General features: G+C 51.5%; 2 protein-coding genes and 1 long non-coding RNA gene across 6 annotated transcripts in view; 2 read left to right on the top strand and 1 right to left on the bottom strand.

Moving 5' to 3' along the window:
* The window catches only part of NTNG2 (netrin G2), a 48567-nt gene extending 24900 nt beyond the window's left edge, over positions 1–23667 (top strand). For 2 of the 4 annotated variants that reach the window (XM_079324634.1, XM_079324633.1), the window contains exons 4-8: positions 8030–8202; positions 10175–10201; positions 20317–20484; positions 21924–22058; positions 22656–22994. In XM_079324634.1, the coding sequence (XP_079180760.1) occupies positions 8030–8202; positions 10175–10201; positions 20317–20484; positions 21924–22058; positions 22656–22879 (727 nt within the window). In that variant the 3' untranslated portion in view covers positions 22880–22994. Of the gene's footprint in view, positions 1–8029; positions 8203–10174; positions 10202–12068; positions 13218–20316; positions 20485–21923; positions 22059–22655 lie in introns of those variants that run through there. The other 2 variants (XM_079324632.1, XM_079324635.1) reach the window with 2 other exon arrangements.
* PRRT1B (proline rich transmembrane protein 1B) overlaps positions 1–27368 on the top strand; it is a 424933-nt gene that overhangs the window by 254685 nt on the left and 142880 nt on the right. The window lies entirely within an intron of this gene.
* Positions 551–5207, bottom strand: LOC306811183. The gene is made up of 4 exons (XR_013776621.1): positions 5049–5207; positions 4327–4453; positions 2454–2522; positions 551–1783 (listed from the first exon to the last, which is right to left on the bottom strand). It is a non-coding gene; the product is annotated as an uncharacterized lncRNA (long non-coding RNA).

Raw genomic sequence — 27368 nt, 5'->3', positions numbered from 1 at the left:
CCACACCATCTCTGGCAGTGTTGAGGCACTTGGCAGCTCATTTCCAGTTGACTTCCATGGTCAAGGGAAGAGCAAACACTTTGCCCTCAGAGCAGAACATGAGCCCAGGGGGTTTCTTGTGCTGCAGCCTTAACTGGTGAGTCCAGAGAATTTTCTGTGATGCCCTCAAGCCAGGTATTCCTGCAAGCACATCCCATCTTTCACCCCTCAGCTTCACAACAAGGAATAACTCTCACCACAACCTCCCAGAGCTTTTGGGAAAAGCAGAAAGAACAAAGGACATAGGGAAACAATTTTCTGTCTTCTCTTGTCCTGATGGCCAGAGAATCTGGTGAATCCTGGGGGTCACTGCTTCATTCCTGGGTGCTGGTACAGTGGGCTGGTCCCTCAGGGTCTCCTCTGCATCTCCTCCTCCCACAGCCATTCTCTGTTCATAGCTGACAATTTATTTTTACTCCCTTTCTTCTTGATATCTTTTTCTTTTATTTTTTTTTCCCTTCCCCTTCTTCTTCCATCCTGTCCCTATTGATCTGCAGAGTAACTGGAGATGCAGAAGAGTCAGGACAGGAATAGACACAAGCAAGCCCTTGGTCTGTGTGCTGTGTGTGTGCCAGGCAGGCTGGGGAAGGGAACTGGAAGGATTTTTTCCCCACAGATCTCTGTATTCACTGCTTAATTTTTTCTCCTCAGTGCAGCAGTGAGCTCAGGCACGGGTGAATGAGCTTTCCCTGGCTGCTGGGGCTGTGGTGAGAGCCACTGGTGCTGCTTCCATTCCACACTGTGTCTCTCTGGAGTAATTTCTTCCCCTTCCTAATGTCAGTCACTGCCGTGCTCAGCAGGGCACGCTCCATCAGGGAGACATTAATAAGCTGTAATTGAAGTTAATGTGCCATGGCCAGGACATGTGGATCCAGTTAGGGGAAATCAGATTGAGCAGAAGTGAATCAATTTTAGGTTGGTTATTAGGATTTCTCCCCACTCTGTCCTGCCCTGCCCCAGTGCATGCACTGTCTGTCTGTCTGTCCATCCTGCTGGTGATGAGCAGTCCCTGGAGGAAGGAGGAGGAGGGAGCATCCCTCACCACTGAGCAGCTCCATGGGACAGAGCCTCTTCCTGGGCTGTGCTCAGGCCAAAGAGGCACCAACAAGATGAGGTTTCTAGTTCTGAACTGGCATTTCCTTTCCTCACTTCACCAATTGCTTTTCTTAGGCTTTCCTTGGCTGCTGCTTTGCTTACACAAAAAAAAAATTGAAGGGAAAGGCCCTTTGTGCTCTCTCCCTCTTTCCCTGGTGTATCCCCAGTGCCATGCATGGATGCTCTCCTGGAGGATTTTCTCTCCACATGACTTGGAGTTTATGCTAGTGGAGCAGAACGGCTTTGGCCAGCCTGTTACCCTGGTGCCAGCAGCCAGGACCAGGCACTGCAGACCTGGAGGACCAGGGCCACCCCCAAAAGCACCTCCTGCAATATCAGAGCTGGAAATGGTCAGTGGTACCCACATGCAGGGATATATTTTACTGTATTTGTGGTGAGTTTGGAGATGTGGAGATGACTGATGCTGCATTGCTGTTAAAGATGAATAATTCCTGGTCACTGACTCCTCCTCTCAGTGAGGGCAGCTCAGGGCACTTCCCCTGTGGCTGTAGCTCAGCTCAAACCAGGGCTGCCAGCACAAAGCACATCCTGGCTGCCCCTGAGCTGCTTTGCCCTGGTTGCACATTCCTGCTTCTGGCTCTGTTGTGGGACACCTTCCAGCTGAGCTTGACTTCTCCAGCAAAGCTGTCTTTAAATTGGAGAAAAGGTTTGGTCAGTGGAAGAGTCTCTTGCTGAGGGTCTTAGATTTTGTGTGGTGGCTGGTGAACATCTTTCCCTGAGGAGCAGGGTGGGACCTGGGGTGAATGATCTGTGAGAGCAGGAGCTTCCCCAATCCCAGTGCTGGGGCACCACTCCCCAAATAGCCACAGGCTCACCCAAACATCCCCCAAGAGCCAGCCCAACTCCCCTACAGCTCTCAGCCCACACTTGGCAGCTTTGGGATGACCACAAAAGCCAGGACAAGCACTGCCTGTGCCCTCCCTGCTCCTTCCCCTGCAGCTCCTGGCAGGCAGAGCTCGGGTCCCAGGAGGCAGCAGCATCCTCGTGTCAAGGACAGCCAAGTCTGTGTTCCTCCCCTCCATGCTGGGCAGCCCCCAGAGCTGGATGCCTGAGCTTCCCTGGCATTCCTCCAGGCTGGAATTAGCTGGAGTTCCAGCAAAATCTTGCTCTTGGTCATATAGTTAAGTTAATGTGCAGCAACTCTTTGCTGGAGTCCTGCAAAGGTTTCTGCTCCACTGCAGCAAGGTGGGGAGGAAACTCAGAGAGGGAGGGAGGGAGAAACCCAGAGAGCTCCTCCCTCCCCCAGACACTGCTGACACTTTGTCGATACCAGAGACAGATGCCCAAGGTCCTATTACCTGCTCCTGGCTCTGGTTTGTGAAGGGTTTTATTCCCCCTCTGATTTTGTTGCCGAGTTGTGTCCGGCCCTGAGCGGATAATAGAATTTCATCGATAGACTGAGAAGGTGATGTATGTTAAAGCACTTAATATAAAGAGACTTCTACAGGAGCCCAAATTCAATTTGGCCAATGAACTCAATTGCAGGCATTATTGCATTCCAGGAGAAAGACCAAGAGCATTTATACACATTACTCTGCAAATATTTATGTTCACATATCCATGTGATGTCCTCTTCACCCTTCCTCCCTTCTGCTGGCCGACCCCCTAATGGGGGAGTTTGGTTTTGTGTTTGCTTTTTAAGACAGCTTTGAATATAAATAATGTTCCACCAGTCAGCAGGATCTTGACAGCTGGTGAGTGTCAACTTATTTAAAATAAATAGCCTCTCGGATGGGAACAGCCAGCTAGCCTGCTCTCCACTTTGGCATCTTTTAAATTGTCTCATCTTTGTAACCCAAACCTCAAATCATTTCAGAGGGCAGCGAGGAGGGTTCCTTCCTGCTGGGAGGACTCACCCATCCCTACCACACAACCAAAAGTAAAAACCCACAAGGAAAACAACCCACTCACAACCCTCTGACCTAACTCAGGGGTTTTTTTTTCAGTTCTTTGGCTCTGCACAAAGCAGTGACAGCCAGAAGCTTCTCACCCTGCTTCAAGCTGAGAAAACCAGCAAGTTAAAGTGGCTTTTCCTCTCCATCAGTCCCTGGACCATAGGTTTGGGGAAGCTCCCAGCCCTGCACTTGGGATGAGCCACTATTGCCTTCCCCATCCTCTTGAGCCCTGCTCCAGGACTGGCAACAGCAAACCCCTGCCAGAGTCATCTCCCAGCAAGGCAAATCCTGATATAAACGCTCTCCACAAAGGGACTGTGCTTCCTCCATGGCCCAGCCATTAGAAGCTATTTTTACCTTCCACACGCACAGATGGGCCAGAAACAATCCAAGCTCAGCACCCGTTATGCTTTGCCCAAAAGATTTGCTCCCTGCTTTTGCTGAGCTGCCAAAACAGTTGCAGAAGAGCAGGTAGAAGTGGGTAAGTGATGGCCAGGCAGCGTGCTGGGGATGACAATAGAGAGATGGAGAAGAGTTATTAATGTTTCCCCGAGAGCCCAGATCAGTTGAAACATCGTTTTCCTCGGGGACGGAGAGGAAAGAGCTCCCTTCAAACACATCGTCCCGTGAGACTCATTAAAGGCTCATCAATTACAGTGAGAGCAAACAATTCAGGGGAAAGCTCTGATAAGCTTTCCTCCGGCCGGCAGTCATTAGCGGCTCTGCGAGCTGCCTTAGCACCGCAGACAGGGGCAAAACCGAGCCCTGGGGGAAAGGCAGGAGGGGGATGGCTTGGAACCCAGCAGGATGGGACCAGCAGAGTCCCTGTGGCCATGCAGAACACCCTCGTGGAGAGGGGTGTGCAGGCTGGGCTGCAAAAAGGCTTGCAGGGGAGTTTTAAAGTTTTTAAGGAGCTCAGGGCAGTTGGTGCTGTCTCATGTTGTCTCAAGGGGATGGAGCATCTCTGCAGGTGCTCACCCAGCAGTGTCACTGCTTCAGGCCTGAGGATGTGCCAGCACCCCAAGGCTGCCCCATCCCTGCAGGAAGGGAGAGGAGGGATGAGGAGATGTTCTTTGCCTTCCCCTGCTCTGCAAGTGGGGCTGAGGACAGAAAACGGGGTTGTAAAACAAGTTAAGAATCCTTGGAAAGAAAACAAAGGGCTGGGATGGCTTTTTAAAATTACTTCAAAAGTCATTATTAATGAAAGCTGAGGGAAAGGGGCTGTTTTCCTACTCCCAGCACAGAGGGAGGTTTGCTGCAGGTTTGCTGCACTCACCCCCTTCCTGTGTGTGGGCATCTCCTTCCCTCACACGTGGGCTTGGCACCAGATACCTCTCCAGCAGCTCACTGCTGTGACCTCCAGGATGCTGACATGGAGAATTGCAGAAAAGTGTTCTTTATGACTGAAAAAAAAAAAAAAAAAAAAAAAAAAAAAAAAAAAAAAAAAAAAAAAAAAAAAAAAGGGCACTTTCCTGTAAACTTTCCTTGGAGCTCCAAGCACCGTGATGTTCCCTGGTGGAGGCATTGGCAGCATCAGAACCACACTGCACCACTGTGAGGAAAGCTGAATGACCTGCACTGAAATAAACTCATAGATACCCCTTTGTAACATGTGGGGCACACACTGCTCCCAGCACTCCTGCTGGGAGCAGTGAGAGCTGGTTTTTGCTGAATGCTGAGTGCAGTGGTGTGAGCTCCTGCCAGCCTGGTGCAGGGTGGGTGTCCCTGGTGCTGTGGGTCCTGCAGGGGCTGCTCCCCAGACTCTGAACACCCACGGAGAAACAGCACTGTCAGCACAGCCTGGACCCACGAGCCAGAGAGGAGAAACACTCCCAGCTCCCCAGATCTCTTCCAGAGCCAGAGAGAACATATTGCAACCAGCACTTTTCTGGAGCAGCCCCGGGGCTGGAGCAGGGCCATGGCTGCCTTCTGCAGGACACAGAGCAGGTGTCTGCCCCGCTGCTGATTTTTAAGCCTCATTGCTAAGTAGCTCCTAACCTTTCCCTTCATCCTCTCCTTCCTGCCGTGGCTGGGAGCCGAGGAGGATGAGCAGGAGGAGCAGCTCCCACCCAGGGGACTGGGCTAATGCCATTTACTCCAGTCTCCACCAGCTGAGTCTTGGCTGGGGGAAGGCAGGCACAGAGCATCAGCATGTCCTTGGGCTCTGGGCCCAGAGGAGGAGGCACAGAAGCCTGAGGAAGGGGTTGAGGCTGATCCACAGAGCCCAGGATGCAGAACGGGGCTGGCTGAGGGTGCTCAGCTGCTCACCATTAAATAATGCAGCCTGATTGATTGGGCTGCAAAGTGCTGTGCTGCAGGGTCAGCCTGCTGGGGTTACAGCTCCCTGCTTAGATTGATGATCCTCAAAGGTCGAATTCAGAAAGCAATTCCCTGGTAAAATTGATCCTTGGGATAACAAAACTTTTGTACAGTGGCAAAGCACCTAGCAGTGAGAAAAAACAGTGACCTGGGCACAGAGAGGCAAGGTACACACTTGACTCTGCTTCCTCTTGAGTTAGTTTTCCTTGTTCACACTGATTAGGAAGTGAGGGTCCCCCCTGGGAAGAGCAGCCATGAGCTCCCCCCTGTCCCCATCCCACTGGGCAGGAGGCAGTGGGGCTGTCCCAGGGCTGGTGCTGGGCTCCAGCCCTCCCCAGGTGTAGAGCAGGCACTCCTGGCTGCCTCCTGCACACACCCGTGCCTTGCCAAGGCTGGCTCCCACTGCAGCCAAATAATGCTAAACAGGTCTCACCCTCCTGCCCTGGTAGCCAGAAGCACCCAAAATGTCTGCTTGGCTCCTGCCAGGAGCAAGGATGTGCCACATGTGGAGGGGCTTGGTCGAGGCTGCCTCAGGCCACCACCTGGTCCCTGTGGTGGCCACCCAGGGCTGATGTCCCCACTGTGACTGTTGTGACTCACAGGAGCCAAGCACCATGCTCCACCTCATCCCAAACCTGAGGGAAAACACGGGGTGTGACAGTCCCTTCCATCCTTGTTCCCACACCCCAGGGGCTCCTGAACCCCCTGGGCTGGATGCTGAGGCTGTGCCCATCCTCTCTCCCCATCAGAGGAGGAGGGAGGAGAGCTGCAGCTCCTGGGGCTGTTGCTCTGTTCAGGCAGGGCCCAGAGCAGCAGTGGTGAGGTTTGACCTGCTTTAACCTGCTTTACCCCACTCTCTTGCCTGCTTTGCTCTCATCTGCTGGTGTTGAAGCGAGAGAAGGAGGCCAGGCTGTGTGGACACTGAATAATTCAGAGCCAGGCTCTGCAGCACCCTGGGGCTGGGCAGCGCCTCTGCCAAAGGCTGGGACAGCTCAGCCCAAACCCTTCCTCTCCAGAGCCAAAGGGGATCTGCAGCACCTGAAAATCAGCATCCTGCTGGCTGTAGGCACCAGCCAAAGGCACTTCCTTGCCCTGGCTGCTCGTGGCTCAGTCCCAGGGCAGCAGTGCTGGTGCTCTCAGCCGTGACGTGGCATCTCCAGCCCTCGCTCACACACAGTTTCAGCTGGAGATGCTGAGTGTGGCTGCCTCTGCTCCCTGGGCCACGTTTTCTTCTTCCCTCCCTTATTAGAGGCTGCAAAATTCCCTCCTCTGCTTGGTCAGACACAGGGCAGGGTTGTAAGACGGGGAGAGATTGTTCATCCAGCTTATGCTTAGCCTCTGAGCGGGGTTTGCTAGAATTAAGGGCAGGGAGGGGAGGGAGGGGAAAAAAAGAAATCATACATGAGGTCAGCTTATCCAGCCATGCGTGAGGAGAGCACAGCAAGGCAGCCTCAGCAGGTCAGGCAGGTGGCTGGGGAGCTGCTTTGGGGGCTCCAAGGCAGAGGGGGAGAGGCACCAGGAGCTGGGGCATGCGCAGCACCCGGACCCCCAGCTCCCAGCCTAATCCAGGTGCTTATCCCAGTGGACACAGAGCACCAGGAGCTGCAGGCCATGTTCCCTCTGTCTTCTCTGCAGGCAGCTCCTTCCCTCAGCTCTGCATCTCCCGAGCCCTGTAAAAGGCAGAGCTGCCCCATCAGACTCTTCCACCCTGCACAGAAGGCACAGCACTACTGTTTCCTAATGCTGCTTCTTCTGAGAGTGTAAATTATTGCACAAAGCAGGGAAAACCATCGGGCTGTGCTAGGGATCGGCTGTCTGGAATGAAATGAGATGTTTTGGTCCCCAAAGTCTCTGTCTGATGGCCTCAGCTCAGGCCCAGGAGTCACCAGAGCCACGTGTGAGTTATGGGCTCAGGCTCTGTGCTCTGCACGAGTCACCTCCGGAGTCTGAGCAACAGGAATTATTGTGCACGGAGATAATTATTCCCTGCACACTGCACTACAGCTCATTAAAAGTTTCTTAATGTTTGCAAATTGCTGAATAGCGTTTTTAGTTGTTGCCTTCTCTGATGAGGCGGGGACTCACTCCTGGGTTCTGGTGGTGGCTTGTTGTCTGTGTTATTTTGGTCACAGCAGGCTGGGGCTGTGCTGCACGCAGGGAAAAGGGTTTGTGCTGGGCAGCCTCACAGCATGGGAGAAAATGCTGTTGGCTTTGGCACAGTGACAGGGGGCAAGGGCTGAGTGCCACCAGGGTTAGCCCAGCTCCTCCACTGAAATCCAGAGACTGCTTCCAACTAAAAGCCTCCATCTGAGGTAATTACCCAGATTCCTGTAACAGCCTGACATGTGAGTGACTCCTTCCTGGTGTCTCAGCTGCAGATGTTGACCTGCCATTAAACAGCCTGTGCTCCTTAGTCAGATACTGGGAGTGAAGTGTCTCATCTTGGACAAAAGGCTGCACATCTGCCCTGGGTGGGGAGGTGGGCACTGAACCCCAGCACCAGATACCTGGGGAAAACTGCTGAGTTCAGTGAGGGAAAACCTGCAGGAGGAGCAGGGAAGGGGTGACCAGCCTGGCCTCAGCACATTTTCAGCACTACTCCAGGGACAAGGAGGAGCAGCAATAACACCTGACAGCTCTTCCCTGTCTTATTCCTCCAGGTGTAAATGCAACCTCCACGCCAACCTGTGCACCTTCAAAGAGGGCAGCCTGCAGTGTGAGTGTGAGCACAACACCACGGGCCAGGACTGTGGCAAGTGCAAGAAGAACTTTCGCTCCAGGTCCTGGCGAGCAGGGTCCTACCTGCCCCTCCCCAACGGGTCCCCCAATGCATGTAAGTAACCTGCAGGGATTGTAATGCATGTAACCTGCAGGGATTGTAATGCATGTAACCTGCAGGGATTGCAATGCTTGTAACCTGCAGCAGGGATTGTAATGCGTGTAACCTGCAGGGATTGTAATGCATGTAACCTGCAGGGATTGCAATGCATGTAACCTGCAGCAGGGATTGTAATGCATGTAACCTGCAAATATTGCAGTGCATGTAACCTGCAAGGATTACAGTGCATGTAACCTGCAGGGATTGTAATGCATGTAACCTGCAGGGATTGCAATGCTTGTAACCTGCAGGGATTGCAATGCATGTAACCTGCAGGGATTACAGTGCATGTAACCTGCAGAGGTTACAGTGCATTTAAGTAACCTGCAGGGAGCCAGCCTCTGCTGCACCACATCTGTGGGTGGGAGTGGGTGCTCATCTTGCCCTTCTCCAGCTCAAATTGGTGCAGGATGCTCAGCTTTCCGAAGGGAAATGGGTTCTTACCCCTGCCTTGGTGCACAGGGAAGTGGAAGAGGATCTGGTGGATGCAGAGGTGATGTGTTGGCTGCTGGCAGAGGAGTGAATCTAAATGATGCTCAAGAGCAGGGATGATGACCTTAGGCCAAGATACAACCACGGCTCGGGGGCAATGCCAATAATTGTCCTTTGACAGAGGTGTTGTTCAGCACAGCAGAACTCTGGCTGCCCAGGGGCTAAGTGCTGCCTCTGCTCAGCTGCAGGAGTGCTGGCTGCTCTCTGCATCCTCTCTCTGCTCACCAGCATTCCCTGGAAAAGCCGTGAGCTGCAGTCCCTGTGTGCAGCCCCAGCTCCTCCAGCTGCAGCTGGCACACGGCTCTGACAGCAGTGGAGGATGAATTCCCACATCCTCCAGCAGGGAACTGGGGCAGGAGACATCACAGATGGGCCAGCTCCTCCTGCCTTCCTGTCCACTCCACATTAGCAAACTTGTTTAAATGTCACGAAGCCACGGTAGCCACTCCAGCCTTTCAACCAGCAGCTTTGAGCATTACCAAAGAGAATCTTTTCTCTCCCTCCCCCCAAATTTTTTGAAAGATTTATGTGCTTTAAGATGATCAAAGCTGAAACTCAGGCTCCGAAGGCCGTGACGGGAATGTTTTGTGAGTGCCAGGGCTGGTAGACGAGCAGGTTCTTTGAAAGGGAACGAGCTTGTCAGCTCCCACCAAGCCCTGCATTGCTTCAAAGGAGCCTGGGAGAGTTCCTGGTGTTGACAGGCACAGACATGCTGTTCTCTCTCTTTCCCTCCCCTCCATTCCTTCTGTCTCTTCCTATTTCTCTTTCTGCTCTGCTCTTCCTTCTCCCATTCGTCTCTCTTCCCATCATTCAGTCTTCTTCCTCCTCCCCACATCAACATCCTCTTCCTCTGCCCCAGAAGCAGCTTTCTGAAGCCCTCTACTCTTGGTAGTCCTACTTGTTCTGTGCTTTATACTCATGCAGAGCTGAGACTTTCCATGATTCACCCACGTGTTACAGCAGGGAGGGCCATGAACATGCTCAAAAACAGACTGGACGTGGCACTCAGTGCCATGGTTTAGTTGATGAGGAGGTGTTTGGTCACAGGTTGGACTAGATGCTCTTAAAGGTCTTTTCCAACCTGTTCATTCTGTGATTCTGTGATTCTTTAGTTCACTGTTCAGACCCTACAGCTTGTCCTTAGCTGGGCTTTCACAGCAGCCCCAGGAAATGGTTAACAGAAAAACCCCATCAGCAAGGACCACACTGGTTTCCCTTCCTCAGGTGAAAAGCTTGAGATGCCAGGAGCCCAGACAGAGTTGTCTGACTGTTTCTGTGCTTTGACAAAAGCAGCTTTTAATCTGTAGCAGCAAACTGATGTGCCTGTGAGCAAGCCCCCACTAATTAGCTGCTGCTCAGTCCCATGTTGTGTGTCTGTGTGATCTTCTGATGGTGTCCTGCTTCCAGTGACTGGGCTTCCTCTTGTTTTTTCCAGGTGCAGCTGCAGGCTCAGCCTTTGGCAGTAAGTAAAACTCTGACTGAAATGCTGGCATTTAACACCTCGGTGCATGATCCTTGTGGATGTCACTAGGAAAAAAAATATGGTTATTTTCTATCCATTATCATTTTCCAGACAATAACTCTTCCCTAATTGTGCCTCATTTTCTGTCCTGTCAAAGAGTCTTATATTTTCTTCCTCTGACTTCAGCAGCCTCATTTTGCCTCTTCCTCTGGCATGGTTTCCCCCCATGAGGTTCGTTAGTATGGCAGCTGGAAAGGAAATAATAAAAGACTCTTCAAAATCACCAGTGCTGCCTGTGAACTCCCCCTTAGCTCCCCAGTACTGCAGAATTCTGCTCTGAGAAGGAGCTGGGTGTGAATTATTTGGTGTAGAACTGAGTCTGGGTCACCTTGGGCTATCAATAAAAAAGCACATAGAGTGTGTGTACATCTGTATGTACACGTGTATGTATATGAACAAATGTCTGTGAGGTGTCAGCAGCAAAGGCAGAGCTCAGCAGGGATTTCTGCTGCAAGATTGATGGCAGGAGAGGCCTCCTAATTTAACAAAGCTGGAGGTAGTTTGATATCAAAGAGCTTGGAGTTTTGGTTAAGCAGAAGCCTGGGTTTGAATGTTGTAGTGCAGAGTGCCCCTCCAGAAGAAACAAATCAGGGAGCTGAATGAATAATGAATTCCTTGGTTTGCAGGCAAGGGGGAAGAATTGGAGGAGGAATTGTTTCAGGGAAATGCAAATGCAATTAGGAAAAGCACACCTAATAGAAAAGTGGAGGACAGGTTTTCTGGGTAAATGAACCATATTTAGATTTTTAGCAGTTAAGCACTTGAAATTTTTAAATAAAAATTAAAAGTCTCCCTTAAGTAATTTAGGATTTCAAAAAAATAAATGTTTCAACAGTTTGAAATATTCTTCACCTTTCTCTTCAAAACCATTTTGATAACTTGTTTTTTCCTCCCATTTACAAAGGTTGGCATTCTCAGCACTACTTTTGTATCCCTGGAAAACACTCCTCATCAAGATTTTCTGCAGGGCAGAAGCTGGGAGGGTGCTGGGAGCAATGTGCAGGAGGTGGACAGGAGGGATTTGTGTGCAAGGCCAGTTAAGGAGAGATTATTTAGCCCACATAGGAGACTAGAAGTGACCTAAATTAAGTATTTAAACTAGCTCAGGGCTATTATGAAATTAAGCACGATAATCTGCATGAAGCAGTGGGACAAACAAGGACAGGAGGGCAGCAGGTGTGAGTTAAGCAGGAATTTGTGTCCTGGTGTTATTTTGGTTGGGGGCAGTGGGGCAGGATCACTCCTGCCCTGCTCCACAGGAGCTCTGCTGACCCCCAGCCCTCCCAAAATTTGGAGGGTGCCACTGGAAACAAGCAGTGCCAGTGGTGCTGGTTGGCTTTGATGGTGGCAGGGAGCTGGGTGAGGGGTGGGAGCAGGGAATGTGCAAGGAGAACAGCTGGAGTTGTGGGAGCACAGCTGGAGACGTGGGAGCACAGCTGGAGACATGGCAGCACAGCTGGGCCTGGGGGCTCCTTGGCACCTCCTCGCCCCATCCCTGCCCAGACATGCCTTCATCTCCCCTTTTCAGCTTAATTGGCAATTAGTTTATGATGGAGCTGTAAGTATTTAAGCCAATATCTGCAGCAGCAGGGTAAGCTGGTGCAGCCCCTGCTCACTCACACACACACTCGCCCTGGCTGCAGCAGCATCACCCAGCCACCACCTTCATCCTGCCAGTGCCCCAGCTGTGACTGTGCTGAGAATCTGTCACCAGCCCAGCCCAGCAGCCTCACAGGTGTGCAGGCTGGCCTGGAAACCCACCATCCCCCCCAGCAAGTGCACCCCAACTCTTCTCTTTGCTTGTCAGCCTACGAGCGACCGCAGCGAGCAAACACCGCAAAAACCACCACTGCAAAAACCACCACTGCAAAAACCACCCCTGCAAAAACCACCACTGCAAAACCCACCACCACCACCTCAACCACCACCTCAACCACCACCTCAACCACCACCACCACCACCACCACCACCACCACAACCACCAGCAGCACCCCCCTGCCAGCCTCCACCACCCAGCCAGGTGGGTGCTGTGCTCGCTGCCCTGCTCAGAATTTAGGACTCCTCTCCCAGCTGCTGTGTTGGTAGCTGTGGATCTCTGCTCTGTAGGATGATAAAAGAACATGGATAAAAATCACCCTGACTTGCTTCACTTCCCCCAGCCTCCAGGCAGCCCTGGTTTGCTGTTGTGTCTGGCACAGAGATGCTCTCACAGCTCCGTGGCAAGGCAGGGTAGGAAAGCAATGAAGACTTTTCTGATCCATAATAAATTCAAACTACATATTTCTCTAAAAGGAGAGGGGAATTTCACCCCATCCTACCCTTTCCCTGACCTCCTGCCACTTGCCACCAGACTCAGAGCAGCCCACAGGCTTTGCTCTGTCCTTGCTGGTGCCACCAAATCCCTGTGGCCAAACCCATGGATGTGGTGCAGGTGCAGTTTTCCTAGGGCACAATTCCAGCATTCCCCAAGTGGCTGCTATCCAAGCAGCCTGGAAACTCACACACGTGCCAGAAACATCCTTCCCTAATTTCTGAAATCACCCACTGGAGGAAAACTTTTGTCTTTTTTTCTGGGGGCTCCTCCTTCCCTCCCCTCCTGAACAAGGAGACAACATTTTCCCTTGTCTTTTGGAAATGAGCAGATAAAACTTAACAGCAGGACATTTTTTTAAGCTGCTCATGGGGGAATTAGACACGCATTCCTCCCTTTGCCATGCTTTCAGGGCCTGATATTTCCCAGGAGGACGTTTTACACCCACAGCATGTTAGTAACAGTCTGTCTGGGGGAGCTGCCAGAAGCCAGTCAAAGGGATGAGGAAACTTGATTGCATGTTTATGCAAATATAGATGTATTCGTGGAAGTACCCTGCTTGAGGAGTTAATCAGGGAGCTGAGGGTTTAAGTCCAACTTCCATGGAGTTGGAGTGACCTTGGAAAAACTCAGCTCTGCTAGGAAGAGCTCCTTACCTGGATCCATGCTGTACCTGTGCTGCAGGAGGTTCATCCACCCCCAGCCTGGAGCTCCAGGGCCAGGTGATCACAGCTACCTCCACACAATGCACTTGGGGGCATCTGATTTTTATCCATGCTCATCTGTAGTGACATTTTAGGGCTATTTTTTGCTGTGTTTGTGTGGGTAGCTGCTTGGTGTGTCTTGTATGATTTGCAGTGCTCTGCCTTTGGGCAGGATAGTGTCTCTGGCAGGTTGGGGTGCTGGGGGTATCCTCTCCTGCCAGGCTGCTCTGAAGGACCTGAGAGACATCACAGATTTATTCCTTCTCCAAAATCTGCTTCCTGGGCAGAGAAAATGTTTTCCTAATGCTTTCATTAACTGATGGCAAGGGACAAAAATTAATAAATTGCAGCTCAGCTGCCAGGTCCTTGGCTTGATAGAGCCAGGCCTGAGCTGCTCACTCCTCACCCCCATCCAGATCCCATCTGTGGTTCTGCAGAGCCAGTCCCACCCTGGATGTGCCTGGGATGGTGACAGTCCCTGGAGGACAGACCTGCTCTTACCTGGGCAGCACCAGGGGTCTGATGCCAAAGGTCCACTGTGTGCCCTTGACCAACAAGAGGGAATCAAGGCACAGCTTCATTCTGATCTGCTTTTGGCCAGAGATCTTCCTCCTCCTCCATGCAAAATATAAAGAATTTATTTAAAAACCATGCCATTCCCAAGGACCTGCAGTTCTAATTCACCTGGGCCTCAAGGGAAACACTTTGTGAAAGAGGTGACCCTTAAACTCCAGGTAGGACATTTTTGCAAGAGGAACAATAACCTCAAGCAGAGTCAGAATCCCAAAGTGAGACACTCTTTAACCCCCCTTCTGAATTTTAGGAGCATTAAAATCCCTCCTTGCTTTAAAGCCAGCCATTTAGCCAGCCCTGTACCAGCCAGCCCTGCCCCATCCCTGCTCTGTTCCACCCTCTAATCTCTTCTGCCCTCTGAATTTCTGCTTCCCACCACAAGCAAGCATCATCAGACCAGCCTCTGAGTTCGCTGCCTCTGTGCCCGTGACAGAAACACAGAAAAAATCAGGTATTTCAAGGCAGCCCGAGGTGTTTTTCCCTCTCCCCCGCTCAGCAGTGGGCAGCAGCACGTAGGCTAGAGGAGTAGATTAGATTTGGGCTGGCTCTGGGTTGCTTGGAGCTGCTAGACATCTGCTTCCCTTGGCTGCTCGTGGTGTTCAAGGTGGATCTGTGGTCGTGCTCGTGGGATGCTTCCTGTGCCTGCTCCTGCAGGGAGAGGGAGGCAGGGATGGGTTCAGGGCAGGGGATGTGCTCTGAAGGCAGGGGAAGCTGCCAAAGTGGGTAGAAGGAGGAGAAATCACAGAGTTACCCTTAGGAGGATGAATTAAGTGATGTTCTTTGCTTTCTGCAGTTCTGTTATTTCAAAGCTTTTCTTGAAGCCTGTCAGTCCCTTCCTTGCCATTTGTTACTTTTTTTCCCCATGTTCAAAATAAGAAAAAAAAAAAAAACCACGAAAAATCCCAAACTTTTCCTTTTTATATATATTTTTTTCTGGTTCATGGCAGTCTCAACAGTGCCAGTTTCACCTTCTGGGAAAAAACAGGACCAGCCTGAGCCCTGCTGGGTGGTCACAAACTCCAGCAGAAAATGAGCAGGGGCAGCCTGGCTTTGGAGAGTGACTGCAGGAAAGGGATCCTGTGTTTGTGTTTTCAGAAGGGCTTTTCCAGGCTTCTCCCCCACTTCTCCAGTGCTGTTTGCCCCAGTGGTTTTGGCTATAAAATGTGACTTCTTGGTTCAATTTATTCCACTTCCTCAGAAGCCCACCAAGAACAGCAATTTCCATCAGTGCTGCCCATGGTTTCCCATTTTTATAAAGTGGTTCTGGGGCAAAATGTGTCTCTCCCTAGCCCAAAATGTAAAACTGTCCATTATGGCCCAGAGCTACAAAGGGAAAGGTTCTCAGGATAATGAGCATTAATAATTTTCTTGGCTCTGTAAATGCGATTGAGTGGAGGTGTATGTGAATGACTAAAAAGCAAAATGCCTCCAGGGCTGTTTTTTATTGTGACTCTAATTAAACCCTTGCCAATTTGCACAGGGATTTTTTCATATTCTCTTTAACACCATATTAATATCAATTGGTTTCCACTTTCCAGCTGAAAAGGACAATGTCTATCACCTTCTCTTAGAGCTTGTCATTAAAAAAATAATCTTTTTTTTTTTTTTTTATTCTGTATTGTTTATCATCCCCTTGACGAAGCTGGGAAATCACATTTCTCTCCTACTCGGATTTGTCCTTTGAAACTTGGCAAGGATCAAGAGATTTTTTTTTTTTTTCCCTCCTCCTCCTTATGTTACCCAACTGGAGCTTGAAATTAATAATATGGCTTTTCAAATTTTTAGTCCCTGGTTTGTTTTCTAGCAAACCTGAAGATTGTTACCAATATTGAGAAGCAGGGGAGGGGGATGGAGCCAGTGGGGGTGAAGGTTTTCAGGGAAACCAAACAAAATTTCTCACTGGTTCAACTTCTCTGCAGTGCTTGGAAATTCTTGGATTTGTATTTCTGAGGGAACAGCAGAGCCTGAAGGAGGTTGGGGTTGGAAACTGGGCTTGGTGCCTCCTCCCCAGGTGTGTGTGCTGCTTGTCAGCTGCCATTCCAAAGCAGAGGGAGCCAGGGCAGTGGCTCAGCTCAGCACACTCTGCCCCCCACAATTCAGGGGCTTTGTGCCTAAAGACCCCCGTGGCACAGGGCTGGGTGCTGCATTTGGGGCTCTGAGTCCCTGTGGGGATGCTGCAGGGCTCCTGATGGGATTCCAGCTCCCCCAGTAACACAGTTTTCCCTCTGATCACCCCAAGACTACCCCGGCTTGTCGGCGGCTGCCCCGCTGCAGGTGGGCTCTCCCCCAGCCCAGGCTGGCCCAGGAGCACAAGGTAGGAGCCACAGGACCAGCTCAGGAGTGTTTATTCTAGCTCTGGATCTGTGCTTTCCATGCCTCTCTTCTCCTCCTGCCTGGGAAAGAACTCGGGGCTTGTGTGAGTCCTGCAGGGAGATGGGGATGGGGCTGGGCTGAGCCCTGGGGTTCAGTGGTGCACGTGGAAGGTGAGGATGGTGAGGGTGGTGAGGATGGTGAGGGTGGTGAGGGTGGTGAGGATGGTGAGGGTGGTGAGGATGGTGAAGGTGGTGAGGATGGTGAGGGTGGTGAGGATGGTGAGGATGGTGAGGATGGTGATGGTGAGGGTGGTGAGATGGTGAGGATGGTGAGGATGGTGAGGATGGTGAGGATGGTGAGGATGGTGAGGATGGTGTGGATGGTGAGGATGGTGAAGGTGGTGAGGATGGTGAGGGTGGTAAGGATGGTGAGGATGGTGAGGATGGTGAGGATGGTGAGGATGGTGATGGTGAGGGTGGTGAGGATGGTGAGGATGGTGAGGATGGTGAGGATGGTGAAGGTGGTGAGGATGGTGAGGGTGGTGAGGATGGTGAGGGTGGTGAGGATGGTGAGGGTGGTAATGGTGAGGGTGGTGAGGATGGTGAGGATGGTGAGGCAGGAGGGATTGTTCCCAGTTTGCTGCTGGGGTGAACAGAGAGGATCATGGAAATGCTGTCATCTCCTGAGGCTGGAGCCTGTTTGTAGAGCAGAATCTCCCTGTCAGTGATAGGCTGTGTTGTTTAGAGCACAGATCCTTCATATACATCTCCTTGCTCAGTCTGCCTGGGGGGAGCCTTGGGAGGTTTCTCCCTGGCTGTTGAGGCTCCAGTTTCTCCTCCTCAGGGCTCCCTCCACACACAGCTCTGGTAGCTGCCCTTGGTGCTCAGCTCCCCTTTGCCACCCCAGATCCCTGTAGCTCACTCCAGCTGTAGATTTTAGCATCCCTCCTGAGCAGATCATGGCATCCTGGGCCTGTCTGGCCTCACAGAGAGGCAAAGCTGCTTTTGATGCAGTAACAAGGGATGGAGCTACACCCAGGGGCCAGGAGTGCTGACAGCCCTGACAGTGCTCTGCAGACCTGGCTCCTCTCTGTGCCTGGGCAGTGTCAGGACCACTGCCAACACTCAGCCATCCAGCACTCCCACACCTTCCCTTAGGAATATTTTTCCTGCTTCTCTTCACACTTATAGAGGCTAACTTAGAGGAGATTTTGTCTCTCCTTCCTGCTTCAGCACATGCTAAATCAGATACAGCTCCACCGACCCAGCCTAGAGCTTCCAGTGTCCCTTTGAACCCTGTTAAGCAAAGCAGGGGGGTCTGATTTAAATCTGATGTTCTCTCTGATGCCACCAAACACAGCAGCACTTGGACAGAAGCCGAAGGCACCAGACCCTCCTGAGAGCATGCGAGGTAAGGCCAGGCCTGTCCCCAAGGCTGGGCCTGTCCCCAAGGCTGGGACTGGCCCCAAGGCTGGGACTGGCCAGGTTGTCCCTCAGTGCCAGGACAGCCACCTGTCCTCAGCACAACCCCCATTGTACAACCTCCTACCCAGAGGGTCCAGCTCAGCTCAGCTCTGCTCATCCAGCCCCAGGGAGGTGTTTTTGGAGATGTTTGGGGCCAAGGAAAGCCATGGAGACCAGCAGGGTACTAGAGGAATGGGGCTGGAAGCAGGAGTGGGTGCACTCTGACTGTGGCCACCTCCTGCCACCACTGTCACTGGGAGGATGTGACTGACACACGTGGCTGGAGCTGGCAGTGTCCACCCAGGGCCTCCCTCAGCACCACAGCACTTGCAAGTGGAGGCACAAGCTCCACAAAAACACCAATGGAACCATTTCCAAACACCCTGTGGGACCTCAGTGCTGCCCAACCTTGCTCCTCGCTGGGCTCACCAAAGCACAAACCCTCCCAAGGCTTGGTGGCCTTTACCTGCAGTGCTGGGTCACCCTGTGTGGGGCAGGGGTCTGGCTGGCAGCAGGGAGCCCCATCACAGATGGGACAGCCCTTTACCATGGGGAAACACAGCCCTGGGAGCCCCCTCCCCTCCCCAGCCCAGCTCTCAGACCTGTTCTGTCTCTGGTGTAGCAGCTCCGAAGAGCAAACCAGGGCGCACAGCACACTCTGCAGGCAAGAAGCACAGGAAAAAAACAGGTATGTGCTGCTGGGGATGGGCCAGGCTGGAGCAACACCTGCTCTGCAGCACCCTGTAGCACCCCCTGCCAGATGCCACCTCTGTGGCACTCATCCTCCTCACAGATTTTTGGGTGCCAGCTGGCGTGGCCTCCATCAGCCCCAGTCCGTGGCAGTAGAACTGGTTGTAAGCTGTAGATCCTTATCCCAAAATCCCAAACCACACCAGCAAACACCCCATGAAGGGGGCACGTGTGAGCAGCTCCTCCCAGCTCTGCAGTAGTGTTGAGCATTGGGTTATTTGTGCATTGAGTTTTTCATGCATCCAACTTTGAGGAGGGGAGGGGAAGAGGAGAAATGTAGCAGCTCCCAACTGTCTGCTGCAGAAATAGATGCCAGTGCTGCCAGCACGGTGCTCTTGGCATTGTTCTCGTGGCAGGGGTGGTGCTAAGCAGTGAGAAAAAGCCTTTCTCTGATTTTTCTCAAGCATCCTCAAAGAGCTCAAAGCTGATCCGGCTCAAACCAAACTCTGGCCCAGTGGCTCCCATTGAAACGTACAAAGGTAAGGAGGGGAGGGGGCACCCCAGGGCTCCCTGACCTCGCCCAGGTGATGTGCTCCTGCAGACCCAGACGTGCAGAAGGTGGGGAGGGTCTCTCTGAGCTGTGGTTAGCTGTTGGCTGTGTGTAGCAGTGCTTCCCTAGTCTGAAAAAACACCTGGGAATTGCAGCAGGCAGGATTTGAGATGAAATTCTTTGGGTATCAGTTGATGAGGCAGAAGTTGTTCCACAGGGAGTCAGGATTACAAGAGACTCTCAGCTCCTCCTCAGGCAGCTGTGAACCATGGGGAAACCTCTGCCCTGCTCCTTCTTCCCTGGTCATCATGTCATTGATCCCATCTCCTCCTGCAGTCGCATGTGCATGCCAACCACACCCTTCCCTGCCATCCATCCCTTCCTCCAATGTTTAATGTTCTGCTGGAGCAAAGCCCCAGCTCCAAACCTCTCTCTGAAGGCTCTGAAAGCTCAGACCTGGCTGAGGTTGTTTCTGCTCACATTATCCTCTGCCCTTTGTGGCTGGGAACCTCCTGACCAGGCCAGCTGGGCCACAGGTCACCTTTTCTCCTGAGCTGCACATCTCACTGTATAAACACATTTATATATAAACTCCCAGTAAGATCCAGCACCTGGATCTGACTCTGCAAGGCTGTCACCATCCCAAGTCATGGTAATAAAAAGCAAACACAAGAAGCACAAAATCCATCCACCCTGACTACAGACTCACCCACAGATGGTTATTTTCTAATATATGTCCACAGCTGAGAGAGAGGTCAGCCCTGGGGACAGGAGCACTTGGCCAAGTGATGGTGGCATCTCCCTTTGCAGGCTGTGCTGTGCCAGGCAAGCCCTTGTTCAAACCTTCACACACCTGTCCACCAGCTGTGGAAGGCTTCCACACTGCTTATTTTAAACATTTAACCTGAGAACCACCACCCTTCACAACAGAAAGGTACAACAGGCAGGTTGTACCTCATCTCTCCTGGATGAGAAGGGATACAGAGGGGAAAAGGAGAGGCTGTGGGGTTTTACCTGGACATGCAGCAACTCCATTCTCCACTTGAGCAGCCTCTGCCAGCCCCATCCCATGGGCCAGTCCCCTCTGTCCCCAGCTCAGCTCCTCACAGGTCCTGCAGCCTCCCCAGAGCCAAACCCAGGCACAGAGCTCTGCTCATTAACAAGGCAGCTCTGTAATTAACATCTGACTCCCCTCCACTGCTTGCTCCCATAATTATGCAGTTTCTGAAAGAAATCATGTCCTGAGATTGTAAGGAGCTGGCTCCTGCCCATCCACACCTCCAGATTACAGGGATGAGCAATGATTTCCAGCCCAGTGCCCCCAGCAAGCCCAGCCCTGCTCTGGCTGTGGCCACAGCACTCCCTCCTCCCCAGTGGCTCCTCTCCTCCTCCCAGCACAAGGGAAGGCACTCAAGCCCCATGTCCCCAGCTGTCCCCTGCTGTCCCCCCAGACTGCGAGTGCTACGGCCACTCCAACCGCTGCAGCTACATCGACTTCCTGAACGTGGTGACCTGCGTGAGCTGCAAGCACAACACGCGGGGACAGCACTGCCAGCACTGCCGCCTGGGCTTCTACCGCAACAGCTCCGCCGAGCTGGACGACGAGAATGTCTGCATAGGTGAGCACAGAATGGAGAGGTGAGCACAGAGTGCATGGGTGAGCACAGAATGGAGAGGTGAGCACAGAATGGAGAGGTGAGCAAAGGGTGTCTGCATAGGTGAGCACAGAATGGAGAGGTGAGCACAGAATGGAGAGGTGAGCACAGAATGGAGAGGTGAGCACAGAATGGAGAGGTGAGCAAAGGGTGTCTGCATAGGTGAGCAGAGAATGGAGAGGTGAGCACAGAGTGCATGGGTGAGCACAGAATGGAGAGGTGAGCACAGAATGTCTGCATAGGTGAGCACAGAGTGCATGGGTGAGCACAGAATGTCTGCATAGGTGAGCACAGAATGGAGAGGTGAGCACAGAGTGCATGGGTGAGCACAGAATGGAGAGGTGAGCAAAGGGTGTCTGCATAGGTGAGCAGAGAATGGAGAGGTGAGCACAGAATGTCTGCATAGGTGAGCACAGAGTGCATGGGTGAGCACAGAATGTCTGCATAGGTGAGCACAGAATGGAGAGGTGAGCAGAGGGTGTCTGCATAGGCGAGCAGAGAATGGATAGGTGAGCACAGAATGTCTGCATAGGTGAGCACGGGGCATAGGTGAGCACAGAATGTCTGCATAGGTGAGCACAGAATGGAGAGGTGAGCAGAGGGTGTCTGCATAGGTGAGCAGAGAATGGAGAGGTGAGCACAGAGTGCATGGGTGAGCACAGAGTGTCTGCATAGGTGAGCACAGAGTGCATGGGTGAGCACAGAATGTCTGCATAGGTGAGCACAGAATGGAGAGGTGAGCACAGAGTGCATGGGTGAGCACAGAGTGTCTGCACAAGTGAGCACAGAATGCACAGGTGAACACAGAGAATGGACAGGTGAACACAGAGAATGGACAGGTGAATACAGAGAATGTCTGCACAGGTGAGCATGGCCCTGGCCAGCACCTCTGTGAGTGGGTTTCATTCAGCCCCTCTGCAGGGTGTGGGGCTCACCTGCATGCCCTGCAAGGATGGCAGCTGGTACAGTCTCTGCAGCCTGCCAAGGCATCTCTTCTCTGAAAACAAAGCCTAAAAATTACCACAGAATCACAGAACAGTTTGGGCTGAAAACTGTCTTGTTCCACCCCCTGACATAGGCAGGGACACCTTCACCAGATGAGGATGCCCCAAGCCCTGTCCAAGCTGGCCTTAGACACTTCCAGGGATCCAGGGGCAGCCACAGCTTCTCTGGTCACCCTGTGCCAGACTCTCCCCACCCTCACAGTAAAAACTGAGATGCCTTGCTTGGCCAGCTCCAAAGAGGGTTGCCCTTTGCACCTGTGGCTGTTTGCATTGTTGGGGCCTCCCAACCCCTTGGTCTCTAAGCTCTGTTCCACAGCACATCTCAGACTTCTCCAAAGCCCCCTGCATGCCCAGCACCGCAGGCAGGACAGGCTCTGACCTCTCTGTGTGTTTGCCCAGAATGTAACTGCAACCAGATCGGCTCCATGCACGACCGCTGCAACGAGACCGGCTACTGTGAGTGCAGGGAAGGCGCCACGGGGCCCAAGTGTGACGACTGCTTGCCCAACTACTACTGGAGACAGGGCTGCTTCCGTGAGTACCCTGCAGGGAATGGCAGCTGGGATGGCTCCAAACAGGAGCAGGCTCTCCAGCACTGCAGGGTGAGCAGATTCCGGCCGTTCTTCCCAAATCCAAATTATGTCGCTGTAAGTGGAGAATGGTGTGTAATAATGACAAATGACTTCTTAAGCCAGAGAAGGAGCATTTTATTGAGAAACTGAACTATATTTATAGAGTGGTTTGCAAGTCTAAAACAGGACAGGAGTTTATTGGACAATAGGAGAAAACATCTCTGTCACATACAACACGAAACCGTTCCTCAGTCAACACCAAGTGTTAATCTCTGTTTATTAATTCCTTTCTGTTTACCAGAAACCATCATCCTGGGAAAGGCTCAGGCCAGAGCTGAGAAACTGTCTCAGCCTGGGAAAAAGAGCTCAGAACCTAAGAAAAGGCCTGGCAAACTCTGCCTGGGCAGAGTGTCCAAACTTTACAGCTTTGGCCACGGGGTTTGCAGCCCTCCCTCTGCCTGCCTTGGAGGTTCTCTAGTGCTGAAGGGCTGGAAAATTTGAGCGCTAGGAGGTAAAATGTGCAGTGCAGGGTAACCCCAGCGCTCTCTCTCGCCCGCAGCCAACGTGTGCGATGACGAGCTCCTGCTGTGCCAGAACGGCGGCACCTGCTACCAGAACCAGCGCTGCATCTGCCCCGTGGGCTTCAAGGGCGTGCTGTGCCAGCAGTCCCGCTGTGAAGCGGACAAGAAGGACTGTGACCGAGCCCCCGGCGCCGGCGGCAGCCTGGCCACCGTGGCGCTGGGCGTGCTGGCGCTGCAGCTGCGAGCCTGGGCGGGTCTCTGAGGCTGCACAGGAGCCCGGCCCGGGCTGGCACCTGGGGACACCGAGGTGACGGGCGGCCGTCCCCAGCGCCTTCCTTCACGCTAGGACTTGCACAATGTCTTTGGGTGCATTTTGCAGGCGGCAGGGAGCGCGGGGCCAGCAGCGTCCCGGCGCGGTCGGCGCGGCAGCCGCTGCTCGGTGACCGCTGGGGCGGCCCGGGGCCACCGGGGCTCTGGGCAAACGGGGCCGCCACCCGAGCGATGGGCTTTTTTTTAAAGTACTTGATTTACTATGGTATAGGCTGGGGTGTTGTTTTTATTTTCCCTCCTCTTAGCGTCGTGATTTGGGAGAGCCCCAGCACACCCGAGGCAGGGACAGGAGGGAGGGACAGGGGACTCTGCTCCATCCCTGCTGCACAGTCCCGCACCCACCACGGGCCCGGCCTGGCCACGCACATACCGTTGCCTACGACTGTAGTTGCTGCATTGATTTTGTATTTTCATGGCTGGGTTTTGTTTTCTTGCACTTACAGAGAGCGCAGGGGCCGTGAGGCATTTGGAAGGTGAGGAGTGCAGTGTCTTATCCACACATGTCCGTATGGTGTACGGGTCAAATACTTCTTTTGGTAGAGACTTATTTTTGTTTGGATTAAATGTTATAACAGAACCACGACCTAAAGGGACATTTTACCATGAGCATTTGATTCTGGTGTATCCTCCTCCAGTAAAGCAACTATTAATGGCTGCTTGATCACCACGTTTTCCTTTTTGTGTGCACAGTTAATTACAGGTAAAGACTTATTTTTTTGATTCATAATGTCCTCTTGTGTTTTCTGAGTCACTACCAAGGTGCACCACACGGTGAGGGAGAGGGGAGGGAGAGAGAGATTGCCTCATCACCGAGAGCTGTTAATTATTTCTCCTAATTACTTCGCTGAGCCTAGGTTAGACTACTAACTGTAGACAATGAGCAAAGTCTGAGTGATATATTAAGCACTGGTCTTGTGTGAAAAGGCCATTTCCAAATGAGCCTGCAGCAGGAAAAGGCTGGCTAGTGCAGGGATGCTTTTCCATGGGGACCTCAGCTGTCCCAACCCCACTGCAGCCCCCTCCAGCTGGTGCCATGATGCACCTTTGCAGAAAATACTTTTCAAGCAACCACAGCCAGTGGTTCTAAGCAGCTCACAGGGATTATATTAACTCATTAAGGCTCATCAACATGCTCCTGAGGAGGCATTTATAGTCAAGCACATAAATGAAGGCAGGAGAAACCAGAGATAAGAAAAGAGGTAACTCAGATCAATGGGAATGTCATAAACACATGTCATATCCAAATATTTACCAAGTCAGGAGATGACTGAGTGCAGGTTTAGAAGATGGGGGACGTGCCCAACTCCAGTTTGTTCATTTCTAGGCTGGTTTCTTTAACAGGTGAGCAGCCCTGGTCCCAATCCCAGTTCTGTGACACTCCCAGAGCCAGCCTAGGTGTCCTTGCCTGAGTGTGACTCTTCTCTGAGAGTTTCTCTGTCAACATCTGATCTGTTCCAACACCTTCTCTCCGTGCTCCTGTCCCTGCAGCCCATGTTTCAAGAGTGCAAGAACCTGCACAATCTTCCAGCCCTAACTCTGGGTACTGAGCCCTCAGCCAGTGCCACCAAAACCCAGCCACCTCCACGGAGAGGGGACAGCAAGTCTGTGCTTTGGAAAAGGAGAGAAACCACGAGTGAAGGGGCAGGATGGATATTGTCACTTCAAAGAGCAACACACATTTTGAGCAGGATTTAGTATCACAGAGGCAGAGCACAGGGCTTAGTTAATCCACCAGAAAGTAAAAGAGGGTTCAACTCACCCTGATTTGATCCTTGAGGCAGCAGTTTGGCTCCAGCTTTGCCTCCCTGGTGTCAGCACAGTTGGCTGCTCTCTGTTGGTATTGACACTCAACTCTTTTCTTTGTCCTTTCTGACTGCAGCAGTCCTAAAATCCTCATATGTTACTGTTATCACAAGTAATAGCAAAGACTGTAACAAGATCAAGGTCTCTTATGGCACTTCTGGAGGGTGAAGCAACATTCTCCTTTCCCTGCACTACTATTTTTCTCTAGAATATTAGATTAAGCAACAGAAAATTTACTACTTCATAAAGCCAGACAAACTCTGCACCCAGCAGATTCCCTGCAAATACAGAGTTTTATTGCAGGAACGTGCCAAGCAGCAGCACCAAATTCCTGTAGAAAATAACCTCAGAAGGGCACAACAAAGCTCAGACCAGTCCAGGAATATTGAAAACTACACTTGATTTTTCTAGGTTTGGGGCTTTGCTCCTGGTTGGTTGAGTGTTGGCTGTTTGGGTTTGGGGTTTTAGCATCACAGAATAATCACACATAGAACTTAGAATCTCACAATGCAAACTACTGCAAGGCAGAAGAGAAAACCTCTCACAAAACTTGTACTTGGTATTCAAGAAAACAATTTAAAGCTTCTGAAAGCTTCAGCACTGAAGACCAGTTAACTGCAGACATCTTTAGCACTGGTGTCTGCACAAAGAGAGCAGAGCATTATTGAAATTACAGAGAAACCATCACTGCAAGTACCCACAGATCCCAAAGTTCATCTTCTTGAAGGCAGAAGTTTTGTATATCAGTTAATGCTTCCAAATGGGAGAAGTTGTCCAATGAGCTTGATACTTTACTTGTGGAAAGGTTACCCAAAAGGTACTTCTCTTTCTGAGAAAAGCCACTTATGCTCTTTCAAGAGGTTCCATGTGCATCCTGTCACCGGCATTTGATTCGTGTGGAAAAGTTTTTAAATTACACTTCTGTCTGCAAAATGTGACCTCTCCAAAGAGCACAAGTACAGCTTTTGATTTTTCTTGTTTACCACAAATTCTATTCTGATTTTAACTATTTAGAGTTCTGAGAAATCTAAACAACCAAAAGCCCCAAGGAAAAAAAAAAACCTTCCTGATGCAAATTTGCTCACTTGCCAGCTAAAATGTTAAACTTGCAGTTCCTGGAAGCTGCAAACATTGGCAGCTGCCAGGTATGTTATTTTTTAAAGATGAGACAGCAGACATCTCATCTGCAAGTGATTCGTGAGGAGCCCTGCAGAGGCCAGAGGAGCAAGAGAACCAACACTTTTTAATGGGAATAAAATGGTCTCACTGCCCTGGTATTGGCTTTCAGGTGAAGCCTCAAATGTAAATAAAACAAAGAATAAAGGAGGAGCCAAGTGTTCTTGCTCAGAAATAAGAGCAGAGCTGGGTTTTGAAGAGCTTTATATCCACATCTTCTCAGCCCTTTTGGCTGGGAGCTGGAGAGTTTGGCCACAATCACACAGAAAATGGCTAAAAACCACACCCCGATTTCAGATGCAGAGAAAAGCTTCAGACCCTCCAGAAGGCTCCTTTGGCATTTTGAAACTCGTGTTGCAACAAGTTCCACTGCAGGGTGAAATGTGTGAGGAAATCCTAAACCCACCCATTGTCACCACCTGAGTGTGAGTAACAAAACCAGGCTCCAAAAGCTCCATCCTGTCCCCACCGTGTCACTCCAGGGGCTGAAACAGAGGGGAAACTGATGGGGTTGTGCTGTAGCCAAGGCATTCTTGCTTCATGCAACAGTGAAATCGGTGGCAACCTTGCACAGCTGCAGCAGAGTATAAAAATCAGGTTTTGTGTGTTTTCCCATTAGCAGCTGTAATGTGCTCTCAGACCACCTTCATTTCTATGCTTTTCCTGGGAGTTGGTGGCAAATGAGCCAAGGGCTGAGCAGCAGACAGCTACATATGGCCAGGAGGTCTCATGTCAGAGATATTCAATGTACAAGGCTGCTTAGCTTACATTTATTTGCACTAAAGAATAAGGCACTGGGCTCCTTTCCAAGCAGCTTAAATAAAGACAAGAAAGGAGACCCGTTTGTGGCAAGAGCCTGTATTATATCATTAACATTATAAATTCCATTTACAATCCAGCAGTCATTTCATCCATCATTTATTCATGCACAATGGAGAGAGCTCTTACATTTTTAGGACCATGGTTCTGCTCATCCACAGGACTGCTGTGAATGAACAGCCCAGCTCCACTTTTGGCTACTCTGGTCTCTGCCTTCTCACCATGCTTCAGAGGCTGCCAAAAAGCAAAAGTCAGCTCTGGAATTACTGGGGTTCCATTTTATTTTTCAGGTGTTCACTGGGAATGTTGTTGAGCCACAATTGATGTGTTTAGACACAAATTGTGTGCTCTGGAAGCCCAGGCTGCTCTGTGCTTCCCCCCCATGAGTGTAGCAGGGGTGGGGGCTATTCCCATTCCATGGATTAGCAGGGGCAGAAGTGCCTGGAGAGCCTACACCACTCATTAGACCAGCTGCTAATTAGTTGCCCCAGGAGACAGCAATGAAAGAACTCATGGTCACACCAGCACTGGGATAGAGGGAAGGAGGAAGGAAGAGCTGATGTCCCTCATGTCCCCACAGCCAAGCACAATCCTTGGCATCTCCAGCTCTCAGCCCACCCATC

Source organism: Erithacus rubecula, assembly GCF_903797595.1.
Source record: "Erithacus rubecula genome assembly, chromosome: 21".
In the NCBI taxonomy this organism is placed as follows: Eukaryota; Metazoa; Chordata; class Aves; order Passeriformes; family Muscicapidae; genus Erithacus; species Erithacus rubecula.
This window is presented reverse-complemented; position numbering and strand designations above follow the sequence as displayed.